At 40.2% G+C, this 16971-nt stretch overlaps 1 protein-coding gene across 1 annotated transcript in view; it reads right to left on the bottom strand.

The window, feature by feature from the left end:
* Nucleotides 1-16971, bottom strand: part of Pp2d1 (protein phosphatase 2C like domain containing 1) — a 34014-nt gene that overhangs the window by 1838 nt on the left and 15205 nt on the right. Inside the window, exon 2 of the mRNA XM_021186474.3 lies at nt 4159-5222. Within this exon, the coding sequence (XP_021042133.2) occupies nt 4159-5222 (1064 nt within the window). The remainder of the gene's footprint in view (nt 1-4158; nt 5223-16971) is intronic.

The following is a 16971-nucleotide window of genomic DNA, read 5'->3' as shown; positions in this document are numbered from 1 at the left end:
TAAGTGTCCATCCTAGATTTCTGTAATGTGTAATTAAACAGTTCTATAAAAATTCATATTGGGGAAATAGGCAGCCACATTAAACTCGACAGTTGTTAACTGACGTCTTCAGTAAGAGATGGCAGTATGGTATGATCATAGTTGAAATAAACCTGGGATATTTGCAACATTTTGCTTCATTAATGTCCTGAAGTCTAAATCTGGTCCAAACAGATTAAAAGGTGCTGTTAGAAGGGGTTTGGATTTTTTGTTTTGTTTTCCCCAAGATTTTAGAATCATCATCTGTTTAAGAACAAGCAGTGGTTTTTGGTACAGCATTGTGATTCACAACATATCTCAGGTGGCATTGGTATCCGAATACTCTACCCCTGAAAATTAAAATTCCTACTTTAATATACCAGTTCTAAAAGCAAAATTTGTGGGGTCAATGAGCTGGTTCAGTAAGTAGAGACACTTGATGACTTGTTTGACCCAGACCCCATATGGTAGAGAACCTGACCCCCAAAGCTGCCCTGACTCCAACATGCACTCTATGGCAAACATGCACGTGTACCACACACTTTAAAATAAGAATATTCTGTCAGGTGGGGGTGGTGTGCCAGCACTCAAGACACAGAGGCAGGTGGACCTCTGAGTTCCAGGACAGTCAGGCTACACACAGTGAAACACTGTCTACAATCAAAGAATATTTAGGCCTTTAACAGTGCTATACTTGGAATCAGAATTTTGTTGCTAATGTGTTCAATTCTGTTTCTTCGACTTTTAACTTATTTGTTTTTCTTTTCGTTAATTTTGAAATAGAGTTTCAATATGTAGCCCAGGCTGACCTAAACTTGAGATCCTCCTGTTTCTGCCTCATTTCAGAAAAACTTTTTGATTTGTTTAGCAAATAACAAATAACCTGGTGTGAGAGAAACAGTAGTCTTGCCTCATTCACATCATAGTATGAATGCTAGTTGAGCTCCAGGGTTGATTGTAAAATGTGACCCTGTGCTGTGCAAATTATGCTCCTGCAGGCTGCACAGATTTCTATTTTCATTCTTCTTTTATCCTAACTTGTGGATCTTTTACTTTGATCTGTAGCAGGTAAGTCAGTAAATATTGAGTTGGGAGGTTTGGTTTGGTTTGGTTTGGCTTGGTTTTGAGACAAGCTTCATATAGCCTGAGCTGGCCTTGAACTGTCTGTGTAGTTGACAGTGTCTTAAAATTCCCAGTACTCCTGCTTAGCAGGTGCCATCATGCGTTGTTTATGGGTTTTAGGAGACATTCTGTAAACTGAGCAATTGTCACCAGCAAAGCAACACCGTTGCATTTAATGTGGCAACTAGATAAACTATTAGGATGTAGTTCAGCACCTTTCTTAAAATAGAGAAAGTGTATGCGTGTGTGAGTAATGCTACTATAGGTTTAAAACTATGTAGGGGGAGTAGCTCAACTTTCTAATGTTCCATGTGACAGCTTGAATTCACATACTAGCTTAAGCAGGGAGATGGTACGCAAGCACTTTGGCTTTATATACTTCTGTAATATGGCAGGTACATGTGACTGTCCTGCTTTTAAAGGAGTAGTAACTTGGTAGTATAAGGCAGGTGGGTTGCAAGAGTGAGGCCACTGTGTCCAAAAAACAAAGGGGGCAGTAATAGTCACTGTGGATCAGGGTCTAGCCCATCTCACCAAACACATCCTGGGCAAGGTACTGTTAGGTCTCCACATGTTGATGAGTTGATGCAGAAATAACAAAGTTCTTAAGTCAGAAAATAATAATGGGCTGGAGAGATGGATCAGTGACTAAGAAAACTTAGTGACCTGTCAGGTGGTTCACAACTGCCAATAACTCCAGCTCTGGGGATCCAATGTGCTCTCTTCAAACTCCCCAGGTACCTGCACATATGTTACATTCACAAAAACATAAGAATAAGTTCTTTGTAACTTCTAGTTTCTTGTCTTTAGTGACGGACTAAATCTCAGAAAATAGAGGAAAACAAAACACTAAAGGTGAGAGAAAGGGAGAAGAAAGGAAAGATGAGAAGGAAAGAGAAAGGAAGAGAATCTGACATGGTGGCTAGTACCTGTAACCTCAATGCTCTGAATGAGGATTGCCACAAGTTGGAGGACAGGCTGGGTTAGAGTGAGATCCTGTCTCCAAGAGGAAGAAGATGGCTGGCCAGTGTGGAGTTTCTAACATCCAGGATGTCGAGATGCTCAGAATGAGGCAGAAGGATTGCCACAAGTTGGGAGGACAGCCTGGGTTAGAGTGAAAAAGAAAGAAAAGATGGCTTGCCGGGAGAAAGAGAACCAACCCTGAAAGTCGTCTGGTTTCCACACATGCACCATGATCTTTGTGAGCTCAGGTCATCTGCATTAAGAAAAATATTTCCTTCAAAGAAGGAAAAATAGAAGAATGAAACAAAGCACAGATTAAAGGAGCATTCGTAGGCTGCTGGTGGGTTCCTTGGACTAACACAAATGATGTGAGTGATCTTAGGATCCTTAAAGAGAGAAATAGATCCAACACAGTCAAATGGCTTAAAATCTGAGAAAGAGAAAATCTTTCAAGCAGCCACAAGGAGGAGCCACATTCTGAAGAGAGGAACAAGAGAGGCTGAGACAAGGGATGCCAGCAGGCCAAAAGGAAACAGATTCCAACAACTGAGAAAAATCTGCCAGTCTGTAATTCCACACCAATTGATTATTTCCTTCAAAAACAAGGCAAATAATATCTTAAAAATTCATCACTAGCCTTGTATGAGTGGTGTATTCCTTTTTTCTAGCCCTTAGGAGACTGAAGCAAGTGGATCTCAGTGAGCTTGAAGCCAGTCTGGATTACATAGTTACAGGTCAGTCAGGGATACATAATAGAGACCCTGTCTCAAAGAAAGGAAAGAAAACACCAGGAAATCCACATCATAGAAATCAAGGAATTTTCCAGGCAGGAAACAAACCAAATGAACAGGTCAGCACAAAGGAATTAAGAACAAAAGGAGTACGAGTTCCTAAAAGACTTAAATACAAAATGATGCATATAGAAATACATATATAAACATCATTTGCATACAAACATTGTATAGTCAAAATAATGACTGAGCCAGATTACACACCGGTAATTCTAGTACTCTAGAATGAGAACAGTGAAAGCAGAGGAGGGGGTGTTTGCCAGGCTAACTATACTGGCCTAATTCTGGTGTCAGCTAGATGCTAATAAGAGTCATCAGAGAGAAAGGAGCCTCTATGAGATCCAGGATTTTCTCAATTAGTGATCAGAATGAAAGGCTCCAGCCCATGGTAGATAGTGCCATCCCTGGGCTAGAGTGGCCCTGGGTCCTATAAGAAACAAGCTAAGAAAGCCAGTAAACAGAAGCGCTCCATGCCTTCTGAGTTTGAGTTCATGTCCTGACTTGCAATGTCTATGATCTGGAAGTATAAGCTAAATCTTGCTTTTTGCATTTCTCGCAGTCATAGAAACCCTGACTAAGATAACTAGCTTAAGTTACCCAGAAAGACCATCAAAAAGGGGGGGCGAGGGCTAAAAAGCTGGTTCAGGGTGCAAAGACACCAAATGAGATGACAATATTCAATGAAGGAATGTAGAGAACTAGAACTTTTTAGCCATTACTAAGTGGATAGTGTACTGTAGTCACCATTCTGAAAAGCTGTGGCAAATCCACCCCCACAGACATGACCCTGTATATGTATATGTATGAGTGTAAGTACTTGAATCCCATAAGGATTTAATGAAGTAAAGAAGTAAAAGATAAAGGAAAATTGTAAGATAGAATATAAATTAGAAATGATAAGGACAAGAACTTAGCCAGGGCTGATTGCTGACACCCCAGTTTTAAGAGGCAGAGGAATTCTGTTTTAAAAGTAAGAACAACAAAGTGGGCTGGAAATGTAGCCTTGTGAGAAGAGTTTGCCCAGTATCTTAGCCAGTTTAAAGCTCAGAAAACTGAAGGAAAAATGGTTCCACTATTAGGAAATTAATACCACATGGTCACTGAGAATGAACACAACGGTATGTTAAACTGGAATTTTTTTTGTTTCTTAATTGTTCAGTGCAATTTCTGCACCTTAGCAAATTGTTAAATATCAGTGGTTTTAGCAGCATGAGTAGGCATTTACAGATATTTAGGTGTCATGGATGCAAATGAAGATACATACCAGCATTTGCAAGGTGTAGTACTCCAGATATGATCTGTGGAGTCTTCTGGAAGGGAAAACTGGTGGAACCCTGCTGATAGTTTTTTTCCCAGTCTTTATTAGCATGTGGGTTCTTAACCCCACCCTCTAACATACAAGTGAGTGCCGAACAGCCACTCCACCGAACCCGGGAAGTCTCATTCCTTCCAAGCCGTAGAAGCCTATCCATTCTCCAAAATGCCTTTGCAAAGGCTTTGTGTGTATCTTCATACTCCCGTCTACTAGTTCTGAAGGTTTTGTATGTGGAAGAGAAGGCCTCTTCTCTGGCTCTGTATTCTTCCCTGAACACAGTGTCAAAGGAATTGATGAGTTGCTTCTGCTCAGCTGTCATTTGGTAGGAAGGATCCTGTATAGACAATTGATGGAGAAGTAAAACCTGAAACTCCTTTGATGCCAGGTCTGCTGCTGCATAACCGTAATGGCTATCGAATAAACCGAAAAAGCACACATTGGCCTTATCACCAAAATCGTTCACGACGGTGAATTTACAGTTCGGCTCAGCTTTCCAGGATGAATTACTATTGCTACAGATGGCTATACCTTTAATCATCAGATGGTTGCTGTTTGGAGAATATGTAGAAGTCTCGCCAACCTTATCACAAAGTTTGAAGTATGATGGAACTTGTTTCTTCCAAAGAAACTCAAATGCGTAGTTCATACTGTGAAGGACTTTTTCACTGTATGTAGAAGATCTCAAAAGATTAGAAATTATACACTCTCTATGAAAACTGACCAGTTTGGGCTTTGGTTGCCTCCCTCCCATCCACTGGAAACCCAGCATACTTAGAGCATTGTGATGTTTCTTATGTAGAAAATTCCTAGCTTTGTTCAGTTCTTGGTAGCAGACAGAGCAGGGGAATGTGACCAAGTCACCAGAAATCAGCTGCTCAGTGGAATCTTCCAGGTCGATGGAGCGTCTTGGTCTAGGCCTTCTTTTGCCACCCATTTTTTTGACAGTCTTGAGATTCTCATCGGAAGTAAATGTTGAAGTTTTCTCATCCCACACTTTTGATCTCCAAAACACTCTGGAAGAAAGATGAAATATGTGGTTCAGTGGTTAAGAGCACCTGCTGTGCTGTGTTTGCATAGGACCCACATGAGGCTCATAACACCAGTAACTCATTCCAGGAGATCTGATGGCCTTTTCTGACCTCTGTCTACCACTGCATGCACATGCAGACAAAATACTTATACACATAAAATAAATTTTAAAATATTTTAAGATGATTACTGAAAGAAATAGTACACTCTCTTTGGACAGTCTTACTCATAATTTTATAGAAACCTACAGTCAAGTTTTATAAAGCCCCCCAAAAAGGTCCTTAACAAATCACTGATTGTTCCATGTTTGCCTAAGTGAAATTAAGTGCCCAGTCCACAAATTCAGCTAGACATCTGAACAAATACTCAGAGAAATAATATTTTACTCCAGCTATGAAGAAACATTTTATTTTATAAGTGTGTGTGTGCACATGCAGATGATAGAGGCCAAACGAGAACATTCGATGCCCTCTTCCACCATGCTTCTCCTATTCCTTTAAGGCAGAATCTCTCCTGACCCTGAAGACAGAAAAAATAGCTGGACTGGGACTTCCTGGCTACCAGCCTCACCAAAAAGAAAAAAGTGTGTTCCAGATCCACCAAGGACTTGCCTCAAAGGATTAAGGCTTAAATGATAGAAGAGAGCCCAGCACACACTCTCATATACAATTTTAACATAAAATCCATTTGTAATCTTTTAAATTTTTTCAATATAATTTATAGCCCAAAACAAGGTAGCAATGAGGTTGAGGTTGGCTTTGGCTACATGGTGAGTTTCTGTCTGGGAAAAAGAAAACCATAGAGTGTTGTTATCAACTAACCTCAGTTAAACTAGTCAAGTCTCAATCTCAATAATAACTTTTTCTTTTCCATTTTGGTCATTACTGATCCCAGGGCTAGGCAAATGCAATGTCTCTGAACCATAGCTCCAGCCTGTAATTAACTATTGTATATCTTTACAAATGAATGGATGACTAGAGAATAGAGGGAGAAAGGAAAAATATTTACTACAAGCCAGGAGTGATGGGAACCCAACACACTTATAATCCCAGTACTCAGGAGGCTGAAACAAAATTGAGAGCTTGAGGCCAGCTCTGGATATGTACTGAGACCTTGACTTTACCACACACATATCCAAATGTAAACTTTCTGAGAGTCCTAAAACCTATCTACAGGAGTCCCACAGATTGCCCTATAGCCATTACCTGGGCACACTTCCATCTCTTTGTGATGACCCAGGGTCATCCTAACTCTCTTCTACTTAACATATTTATATCATCTGCCTGGTCACAGACATACTTCTACTAGGGACCCTAAGTGGCCATACTGTGGCTGACACAAGTAGGTGGTTTTCACTACTCTTCCTTGTCAGGAGCCATCCAGAAAAGGCTAAAGGCAAATACGTTTTCTGGAGATGGCCCACCATTTTTGCATGGCCTATGATGAGTGAACTCTGAGAGGCAAGATCCCAAAAGACTTCATCCCAGAATCACTTCTTACTGCTGGTATACTTTTTCCTATCCCTATTACACAGCTTAATGATTCCTGGGCATCAGCCTACCCTTTTGACCATATTTTCTGCAGATCAACATGAAGGTGAAATTTCATGAGTTAATGCTGTTTAGATGAATTAATGACTTTATAGAATTCCTGATTTGGTCAGTTAAGAAAAAAAAAGTATTCAGGAGATGGTTTTAGCTGTTTTACCAAAAAGATGTAATAGTCAAAATCAAGAATAGAATGTACTCACTCCTCATAGAGGAAGGTAAGGAAAGGCTGCATAATAAGGGATACAATGAGCTTTCACAATTAACACTAAAAAGAAAAATAGGTTTGGGACAAATTTGTGATCGAGGTAAAACATTCATTCTAGGTCAGATCCAAGGATGAAGTCACAGGTGGGCACTGTGATAAAGTGAGGCCATATGAAAGTGCTGCTTTGAACTTAGGAGCTTATAGAATGAAACACTGCTTTGAACTTAACTATCAACATCCTTCTATAATTCCGCCCTTTGTATAACGTGTTATCTATGAGGTAATTTTCTTTTTTTTTTAGGTTTTTTCGAGACAGGGTTTCTCTGTATAGCCCTGGCTGTCCTGGAACTCACTTTGTAGACCAGGCTGGCCTCGAACTCAGAAATTCGCCTGCCTCTGCCTCCCGAGTGCTGGGACTAAAGGCGTGCGCCACCACGCCCGGCTTCTTTTTTTTTTTTTTTTTTTTTTTTTTTGAGGTAATTTTCTAATGAACTTTTGTCTAAGAAGATATAAAAAGGCCAGAGAAAAGGTGGTAGCATCTGGGGCTCTGCCCCATCCACTAAATGTATATACATACATACATACATACATACATACATACATACATGTTTGTTCATCAATACATATATGTTTAGGTGTTATGTGTATGTTTGTAAGTATGCATGAACCACTTATGGAGTTGATGAGATAGGTGGTCAGGCCTGACATGAGTGAGTGAGTGTGTGTGTGTGTGTGTGTGTGTGTGTGTGTGTGTGTGTGCATGTATTGCCTATGTAAAAGATTTTCTTTTCTTCTCTTTTCTTCCTGGTTCACAAAGAGTTAACAAGCTCCGGAGCTTCTTGCCTGGCCAGCAAGGGGCTCCTGACTGGCTTGCCAGAGAAAGGAGCCCTACCAATAAATCCTTTATTTAATTTCCCACTGTAAAAAGCAGGGGTTAATCACAAGAGGTCAGCAGTTTTTGGTCTTAAAACAGCAAAGAGTTAAGGAAAGAAAAAAAAAATTATCAAAAGTAAATTACTTTTGCCCTAACAGTCACAATATTTGCCACTGCAATCACCAGAGTCTCTTTGCTGCTTTCCCGAGAAACCCTGTGATGCAGGGAAGGTCCCCAGCACTTCTTTCCTGCAATCTGCCTGCAGGAGCCCCTCTTCCCACCCCACTTCCATTTCCTGGGGATTGGATTACTCAATGCTCACCAAGCGTTCCCTATCCTATTTGGATACATGGTTTTTTCCTAGCCCATCTTCATTCCTTTGTATCACACAGCAATCCAATGAAACATTTCTGTGCCAGGGACCACATAGGCACCACACTTGCATGAGTGGGCAACAGCAGCCAAAGAAAAGATCACCACCCAACAAAGACAAGAAATACATATATACCAAAAAAAAAAAAAAACAAAAAAAAAAAAAAAACCCACACACACACATCAAACGTCTTAGCAACCCTGCAAATTCTACCAGGGAATTCCTAATGCTGAAAATCACCATTAGTGAAGTGGCTGGATACAAGCTTGACAAAAACAAAAACAAACAAAAACTCAATAGCCCTCCTATATAAAAATGACAAATGTACCAAAAAAGAATCAGAGAAACAATACCTTTCATAGTTGCCAAAAATAATATAAAATATCTTGGGGCCACTCTAATCAAGCAAGAGAAAGACTTGTATGACAAAAATTTAAAGTCTTTGAAGAAATTAATTGAAGAAGATATCAGAAGAAGAAAAGATCTCCCATGCTCTTGGATCAGTAGGATTAGCAGAGTAAAAATGGTCATCCTACCAAAAGCAATCTACAGAGTCAATGCAATTCCAATCAAAATTCCAGCACAATTCTCTACAGACCTTGACAGGACAATGCTCAAGTTCATATGGAAAAACAAATACCCCAGGATATCTAAAACAATCCTGAACAAGAATAGAATTTCAGAGGGGCTGTAGACATGGCTCAGCGGTTACAAGTACTGTCTGCACTTCCAGAGGTCCTGAATTCAATTCCCAGCACATGGTGACATCTATACTGAGATCTGGTGCCCTCTTCTGGGCCACCGCCATACTTGCAGACAGAATGCTATATACTTAATAAATAAATCTTTAAAAAAGGAAATAGAATTTCAGGATGTATCACCATTCCTGATTTCAAGGTATAATACAGAGGTATAGTAACAAAAACAGTATGGTATTGGTATAAAAACAGACACATTAATCAATAGAGTCAAATTGAAGACCTCCACATAAATCCACACACTATGGACACCTGATTTTTAATAAGCCAGAAATAGGGGTTGTGGGGGGAGCATCATCAATAAATGGGGTTGGTCTAACTGGGTATCTGCATACACAATAATACAAATAGATCCATATTCACCACCCTGCATACACAATAATACAAATAGATCCATATTCACCACCCTGCACAAAACCCAAGTTCAATTGGATCAAAAACCTCAACATAAAACCAGATACACTAAATCTGATAGAAGAGAATTTGGGAAATAGCCTTTAACTCATTGGTTAAAAAATCATAACTTTCTGAACAGAACACCAATACCACAGGTACTAAGTAAGATCAACAACTAATAAATGGGACCTCCTGAAACTGAAAGGCTACTGTAAGGCAAAGGAATCATCAAAATGATGACCTACAGAATGGGAAATATTTTCACCAACTCCATATCTAATAGAGGGCTAATATCCAAAAGCAAATAATCCAATTAAAAATGGGGTACAGATATAAGCAGAGAGCTCTCAATAGAGGAAACTAAAATGGCAGAAAAACAAATGTTCAACATCTTCACCTATCAGGGAAATACAAATCAAACCTACTTTGAGATTAAGTAAATAATAATCATACTACAATCACAGACCCAGAGTGGCTAAGTAACAAGGAGGGCTCTGGGGGAATGCATGTGTCTCCCTGGGAAGGGGAAATGGATTTTAGAGGTAGACTAGAGTTCTGTGGGGATGGGACTAGTAGGGATCAGGTTGGGGGATGGGGAAGTGGATATGGCAAGGGAATACTGAAATTGGAGGCCTTTGAGGGGCAATGTAGAAATATACTACTATTCAACTTTCCTGGAATCTGTGAGTATGACCCCAGGAAGGCCTCTCAGTAATGGGAGATATAGGGCAAGAACCATCTATCCTCTGTAATCAGGCAAGGTAACCATTGTAGGTCATGTAGCTATAGAACCTTTGACCTACATTAATCCAGCCTGCCTGCAAGATGTGCTGAAGCAATAGTGGTGCAGAATTTGTGGAAGTGGCCAATCAATAACTAGTCTGATGTAAGGTCTAGGCCACAAGAAGGAGCATATACCTCACACTGCTTGGTTTGGTCCCTCCCCTTGGAGCTTGGGGAATCCTGCAGTAAAGGGAGAGAAGGAATTGTGGGAGCCAGAGGTGTAGCTGGAGAGCACTGCTGCAGGAATCAACTAAGCAGGGCACATCGAGGGCTCACAGAGACTGAAGCTGCAATTGCAGAGCCTGAATGAATCTGTACCAGGTCCTTGCCATACATGTTATGGGCGTTGGCTTGGTGTTTTGGTGGGGAATGCTGACAGTGGGAGTGCAGGTGTCTCTGACTCCCTCCTACTGGATTGTCTTTCCCAGCCTTCATGTGAGTGTTTGTGCCTGGTCTTATTATATCTTCTTGTGCCATGTTCAGTTGAGGTCCCTGGGAGGCTTGCTCTTTTCTGGAAGATATTAGGGGGAAATTCTGAGGGAGAGGAGAGGTAGGGGGGTGACTGGTAGGAGTAGAGGGAGGGGAAGTTGTTGTTTGGATGTATTGTATGATTGAAGAATAAATATTTTTAAAGTTATCTATCTGTCTGTCTGTCTATGTGGTTCAGGCTGAGTTCAAGCCCAGCCTGGTCTACAAATCCAGTTCCAGGATAGCCAGTGCTTTACAAAGAAACCCTTCTCGAAAAAGTAAAACCAAAAGAAACCAAACCAAACCAACAACAAAAGTGGGTATGGTGATTTGAATGTGCTTGGCCCAGGGAATGGCACTATTGGGAGGTTTGTTCCTGTTGTACTAGGTGTGGCCTTGTTGGAGGAAGTGTGTAGCTGTGAGAGTGGGCAATGAGACCTTCCTCCTAACCAAGTGGGAGCCAGTCTTCTCCTAGTGGCCTTCAGATGTAGAATTCTCAGTTCCTGCTACACTATGCCTGGACACTGCCATGCTCCCACCTTGATAATAATGGACTGAACCTCCAAAGCTGTAAGCCATCCCTAATTAAATGTTGTCCCTTTAGACAGTTGCCTTGGTCATGGTCTCTGTTCACAGCAGTAAAACCCTAGCTTAGATAGTAAGGAATAGCCTCTCCTCCCACCTTTCCACCTCCACCCCACCCCTCCTCTCCCAATGGTGCCTTTGATTTGGGTTTCCTTTTTTTTCCTTTATGCCTATTATACTAGGTTTGGTCTTTTCACAGTGTTCCAGATTTGCTGGAATTTTTTGTGCCTGTAAATTTTTTTTTTTTTAAAGATTTATTTTTTTTTTTTAAGATAATTTTTTTTTGATTTATTTATTTATTATATGTAAGTACACTGTAGCTGTCTTCAGACACTCCAGAAGAGGGCGCCAGATCTCGTTATGGATGGTTGTGAGCCACCATGTGGTTGCTGGGATTTGAACTCTGGACCTTCGGAAGAGCAGTCGGGTGCTCTTACCCACTGAGCCATCTCACCAGCCCCCACTGAGCCATCTCACCAGCCCCAAATTTTTTTATTTAACATTTTCTTTGGCTGAATTACTCATTTCCTTTACCTTGTTTTCAAGGTCTGACCTTCCGTCTTCCATCTCTTTTAATCTTTTTGTGAGGCTTTCCTCTTTGGTTTTGGTTTTGGGTTTTGACATATTAAGTTTTTCATTTCTAGGTTTACTTCTTTGGATTTTCTTTAGTGACTATTTCATTGTTAAATTCTACTTACATATCAAGAAATATTTTTATTATTTCATTCAAGTGTTTGTATTCTTATTCTTCGTTCAGGAATTTGCTCATATCCTCCTTATGGTCCTTAAACAAATTCACAATGCTTTCTGAAGTCTTTGTCTTATGCATGAGCTAAATTGCTTTTCTTATGGCTTAATCCAAAGGGTTGCTGGCTTCTCGAAGAAGCATATTGTCTTGATTGTATTTGTGGTTTTGCACTGGGATATATGCATCTAGTTAGAACTTCAAATAATATATTGAAGAGATATGGATAGAGTGTTTAGCCTTGTTTTCTTCCTAATTTTAGTGTAGTTGCTTTGAGTTGTTCTCCATTTAATGTGATGTTGGCTTTAGACTTGCTATAAAATGTTCTTATTATGTTTCCTATGTCACCTATTTCACTAATCTCTCCAAGTCTTTTATCATGAAAAGGTATTGGATTTTGTCAATGGCTTTTTTTGGCATCTAATGAGGTGATGATGTGACTTTTTTTTTTTCAGTTTGTTTATATGGTGGATTACAATGACAGATTTGTTTTGTTTTGTCTTGTTTTGTTTTGTTTTGTCTTGTTTTGTTTTGTTTTTTTGTATGTTGAACCATCTCTGTATCTCTGGTGTAAAGCCTACTTGATCATAGTGGATGATCTTTTTTATGTGTTCTTGGATTCAGGTTGCAAATATTTTACTGAGTTTGATATATATATATATATATATATATATGGTCATAAGTAAAATTGGTATATACTTTTTTGTTGAGTCTTTGTGTGATTTCCATATCAGGGTGACTGTGGCCTCATAAAATGAATTTGGCTATATTCCTTTGTTTCTATTTTTGTGGAATAATTTGGGGAATATTAGTGTCAGCTCTGCTTTGAAAGTCTGGTAAAATTCTTCACTTAAACACTTTGGCCCTAGGCAGTTTTGGGGGTGGGGTTTAGAAAGTTTTTAATAGCTGCTTCTATTTCCTTAGGTGTTATAGGTCTATTTAAATTGTTTATCTGATCTTGATTTAGCTTTGGTAAGTGGTATCTATCAAGAAAATCATCCATTTCTTTTAGATTTTCCCATTTTGTATAGTACAGATTTTAAAGTACAACCTGATCATTCTTTGGATTTCCTCATGTCCGTTATACCACTCTTTTTGTTTCTGGTTTGTTAATTGGAATATTCTTTCTTCGTATTTTATTTTGTTTGAATAAGGATTTGTCTATGTTGTTGATTTTTCTCAAAGAACCAACTCTTTGTTTCTTTTTTGTTTGTTTGTTTGTTATTATGTGTTGTTCTTTTTTATTTTATTGGTTTTAGCCCTCAATTTGATAAGTTCTTGCCACATATTCCTCTTGAATATTGTAAATGTCTTTATTTTCAGATGTAATTGTCATCTCAGAGGCTTACTGATGAGTAAGTTCATCCTTTCTAGTTCTTTGTCAGATCTGGCTGCCTGGTTTGGCTTAAAACTCCTCTCTAAGCTGACTGATTCAAACTAGCTTCTCTTATCTGCCTCTAACTGATTTGCTTTGGTTGGCCTCAAACTAACTCTGGCAATCTGCTCTAAGCTTCTCATTCTCTTCTCTTTCTTCACCTGCAACCTGTCTCTGTAAAAATTTCCTGGTAAACTCTCTCTCCTTCCCTGGTCTCTTAAATAGCCTCTCTTCCTTTCTGTTTTCATGAGAGTTGATTGTATTTTTTTTTCAATTTTTTATTAGATATTTTCTTCATTTACATTTCAAATGCTATCCTGAAAGTCCCCTATACCCTCTCCTGCCCTGCTCCCCTACCCACTCACTCCCACTTCTTGGCCCTGGCATTCCCCTGTACTGAGGCAGATAAAGTTTGCACGACCAATGGGCCTCTCTTTCCACTGATGGCCGACTAGGCCATCTTCTGCTACATATGCAGCTAGAGACTCGAGCTCTGGGGATACTGGTTAGTTCATATTGTTGTTCCACCTATAGGGTTGCAGATTTTTGACTCATTCTGTCAAATCTTTCTTTGATTCATCACTTTGTCTGTTCCTCAGTTAGACTTCACTTTCAAACATGGCTGCTTCTCTCTACAAACTAGCTTTAACTTCATTGTTTGGGACTAAATGTGTGTACTTACGGGCATGCCTGTATTATAGCCAGAGTGATTAAAGTTGTGCCATGCCATCTGGACCACACAGAGCTAGAAAGTGTTTGGATGTGATACCTTGTGATACCTTTCTAGAGCAGCCATGTTGCTGAATTAAAATTCCTCTACAGGGTATGCATACTTTGTTGTTGTTGTTGTTCCAGAGCTTTCAGGTATGCTGTTAAGTTGCTAGTGTGAGATGTCTCCTTTTTTTTTTTTTTTTTTAATGTAGGCACTTAGTGCTATGAACTTTTCTCTTAACAGTGCTATGTTTGTGTCACACAAATTTGTGTATACTATGGATTCATTTTCATTAACTTCTAGAAAGTTTTCATGTGGCTCCAACAACTGGAGTAGGAGATGTCCCTAAAGATTTTGTCTTTCCGTTGTATACATTCCCCAACTGGGCTGTCTTGTCTGGCCTCAATGGGAGAGGGTATGTCTAGCCCTGCAGAGATTTGATATGCCAGGGTGGGGAGATATGTAGGGGAAGGCCTCCACCCACTCAGAGGAGGGGGGTGCTGAGGAAGGGACTGTGGGGGAGACCCAGAGTAAGTAGCATCTATCAAGATGTAAAGTGAATTTTAAAAATGCTGAATAGAAAAGAAAATGCCTCCATTTTGGATCCCTTAAGACTAAGGATAGGAGTTGAGGGGGATAAAAGTCATTACAGTACTGTGACCAAGGGCCACCAAAGTAAACCCCTGTATACTTTCAATTGCAATATTTATTTCCTCTCCAAAAAAAGGTTGAAAAAAATAACTGTACAGGAAAAAATTCCAAAAACAGTTTGAAAAATAAAGAATCAAGATAGACAGCCCATTGAAATTACCTCACCACCTCTTAAAGAAATTGAGGAAAGGCAACCAACCCAATTAGTTTTCTCAGTTAACTGGGAACAAATGCCAGAGAATGGTGAAAATTCACAAAATGAACAACTAGTCTGGAATCCTGTTAAAATACAAAATACAAAATCTTGAGCTGGGCGTGGTGGCACACGTCTTTAATCCCAGCACTTGGAAGGCAAAAGCTGGCCTTTCTGAGTTTGAGGCCAGCCTGGTCTACAGAGCGAGTTCCAGGACAGCCAGGGCTACACAGAGAAACCCTGTCTCAGGAAAAAAAATACAAAATCTTAAACAATCAATAGTAACTTATGGGATGCACTCACCCTATGCTTGATAAGTTAATTACCTGGACTTCCCAAAAGAGGATTATCACCCCAAAATGGGAAGTTTTAGAAGCAGCTGAACCAGAAGCTGGTTCTCAATTACAATGGCTGACATGGTGGCAAGAAGAAGCTGCAGTTATAGGAAATCATGATAGATCTGTTGTGGCCTGCCTCACTAGCATAGCTGTAGCCACTGTGGGTCAAGCTGCCCATATTATTATTGGAAATTCCCCAGCCATAGCCTTCATGCAGCAAGATAGAGATCAATTTAAACTGCTATGTGTGAAAGAAACTTGGGGAAAGCCTAAACATGCTACATTTCCCCCAACTCCCTGTATCTGTTTATGAGCTCATTATTATTTTTTTCCCTATATAAACTGACCCTGGTAGTGTTTGTGGTCACAGTTGCCAGCCCCTGAATCTGATCTGTGACTCTGATCTTGGCGTGTACATTCAATAAACCAGCCCTGTTTAACTGAGATGGGTGTCTGAATGGTTTGTGTGGCAACTCCTGGACCCTAACAGATCTAAAGATGTTAATATGAAAGACCAATTGTTAGATGAAGGCCAATTTTATGGTTTAAAACAGCAGATGCATAGGGGACTGATATCCAATATATACAAAGAATTCAAGAAGATGGACTCCAGAAATCAAATAACCATATTTAAAAATGGGGAACAGAGCTAAACAACGAATTCTCAACTGAGGAATACCGAATGACTGAGAAACACCTGAAAAAATGTTCAACATCCTTAATCATCAGGGAAATGCAAATCAAAACAACCCTGAGAGCCTAGTCAATGGGAAGAGAGGCCCCTTGGTCTTGCAAACTTTATATGCCCCAGGACAGGGGAACACCAGGGCCAAGAAGTGGGAGTAAGTGGGTAGGGGAGCAGGGCAGGGGGAGGGTATAGGGGACTTTTGGGATATCATTTGAAATGTAAATGAAGAAAATATCTAATAAAAAATTAAAAAAAAAAAACCAACCCTGAGATTCCACCTCACACCAGGCATTATGGCTAAGATCAAAAATTCAGGTGACAGCAGATGCTGGTGAGGATGTGAAGAAAGAGGAACACTCCTCCATTGCTGGTGGGACTGCAAGCTGGTACAAACACTCTGGAAATCAGTTTGGCGCTTCCTCAGAAAATTGGACATAGTACTACCGGAAGATCCAGCAATACCTCTCCTGGGCATATACCCAGAAGATGTTCCAACTTGTAATAAAGACACATGCTCCACTATGTTCATAGCAGCCTTATTTATAATAGCCAGAAGCTGAAGGAATGACCATCCAGAGACTGCCCCACTTGGGGACCCATCCCATAAACAATCACCAAATCCAGACACTAGGCAGATGCCAACAAGAGCCTGCTGAGAGGAGCCTGATATAGCTGTCTCCTGCAAGGCTCTGCCAGTGCATGGAAAATACAGAAGTGAATGCTCACAGTCATCCATTGAACGGAGCTCAAGGTCCCCAATAAAGGAGCCAGAGAAATACCCAGGGAGCTGAAGGGAACTGAAGCCCCATAGAAGAAACATCAATATGATCTAACCAGTACCCTCAAAGCTCCTTGGAACTATACCATCAATCAAAGAAAACACATGGTGAAACTTGTGGCTCTAGCTATATTTGTAATAGAGGATGGCCTAGTTGGTCATCAATGGGAGGAGAGGCCCTTGGTCCTATGCCCCAGTATAGGGGAACGCCAGGACCAGGAATGGGAGTAGGTGGGTTGGGGAGCATGGGGAGGTGGGAGG

Source organism: Mus caroli, unplaced genomic scaffold, assembly GCF_978045245.1.
Source record: "Mus caroli unplaced genomic scaffold, Mus_caroli_1 scaffold_18, whole genome shotgun sequence".
NCBI lineage: Eukaryota > Metazoa > Chordata > Mammalia > Rodentia > Muridae > Mus > Mus caroli.
This window is presented reverse-complemented; position numbering and strand designations above follow the sequence as displayed.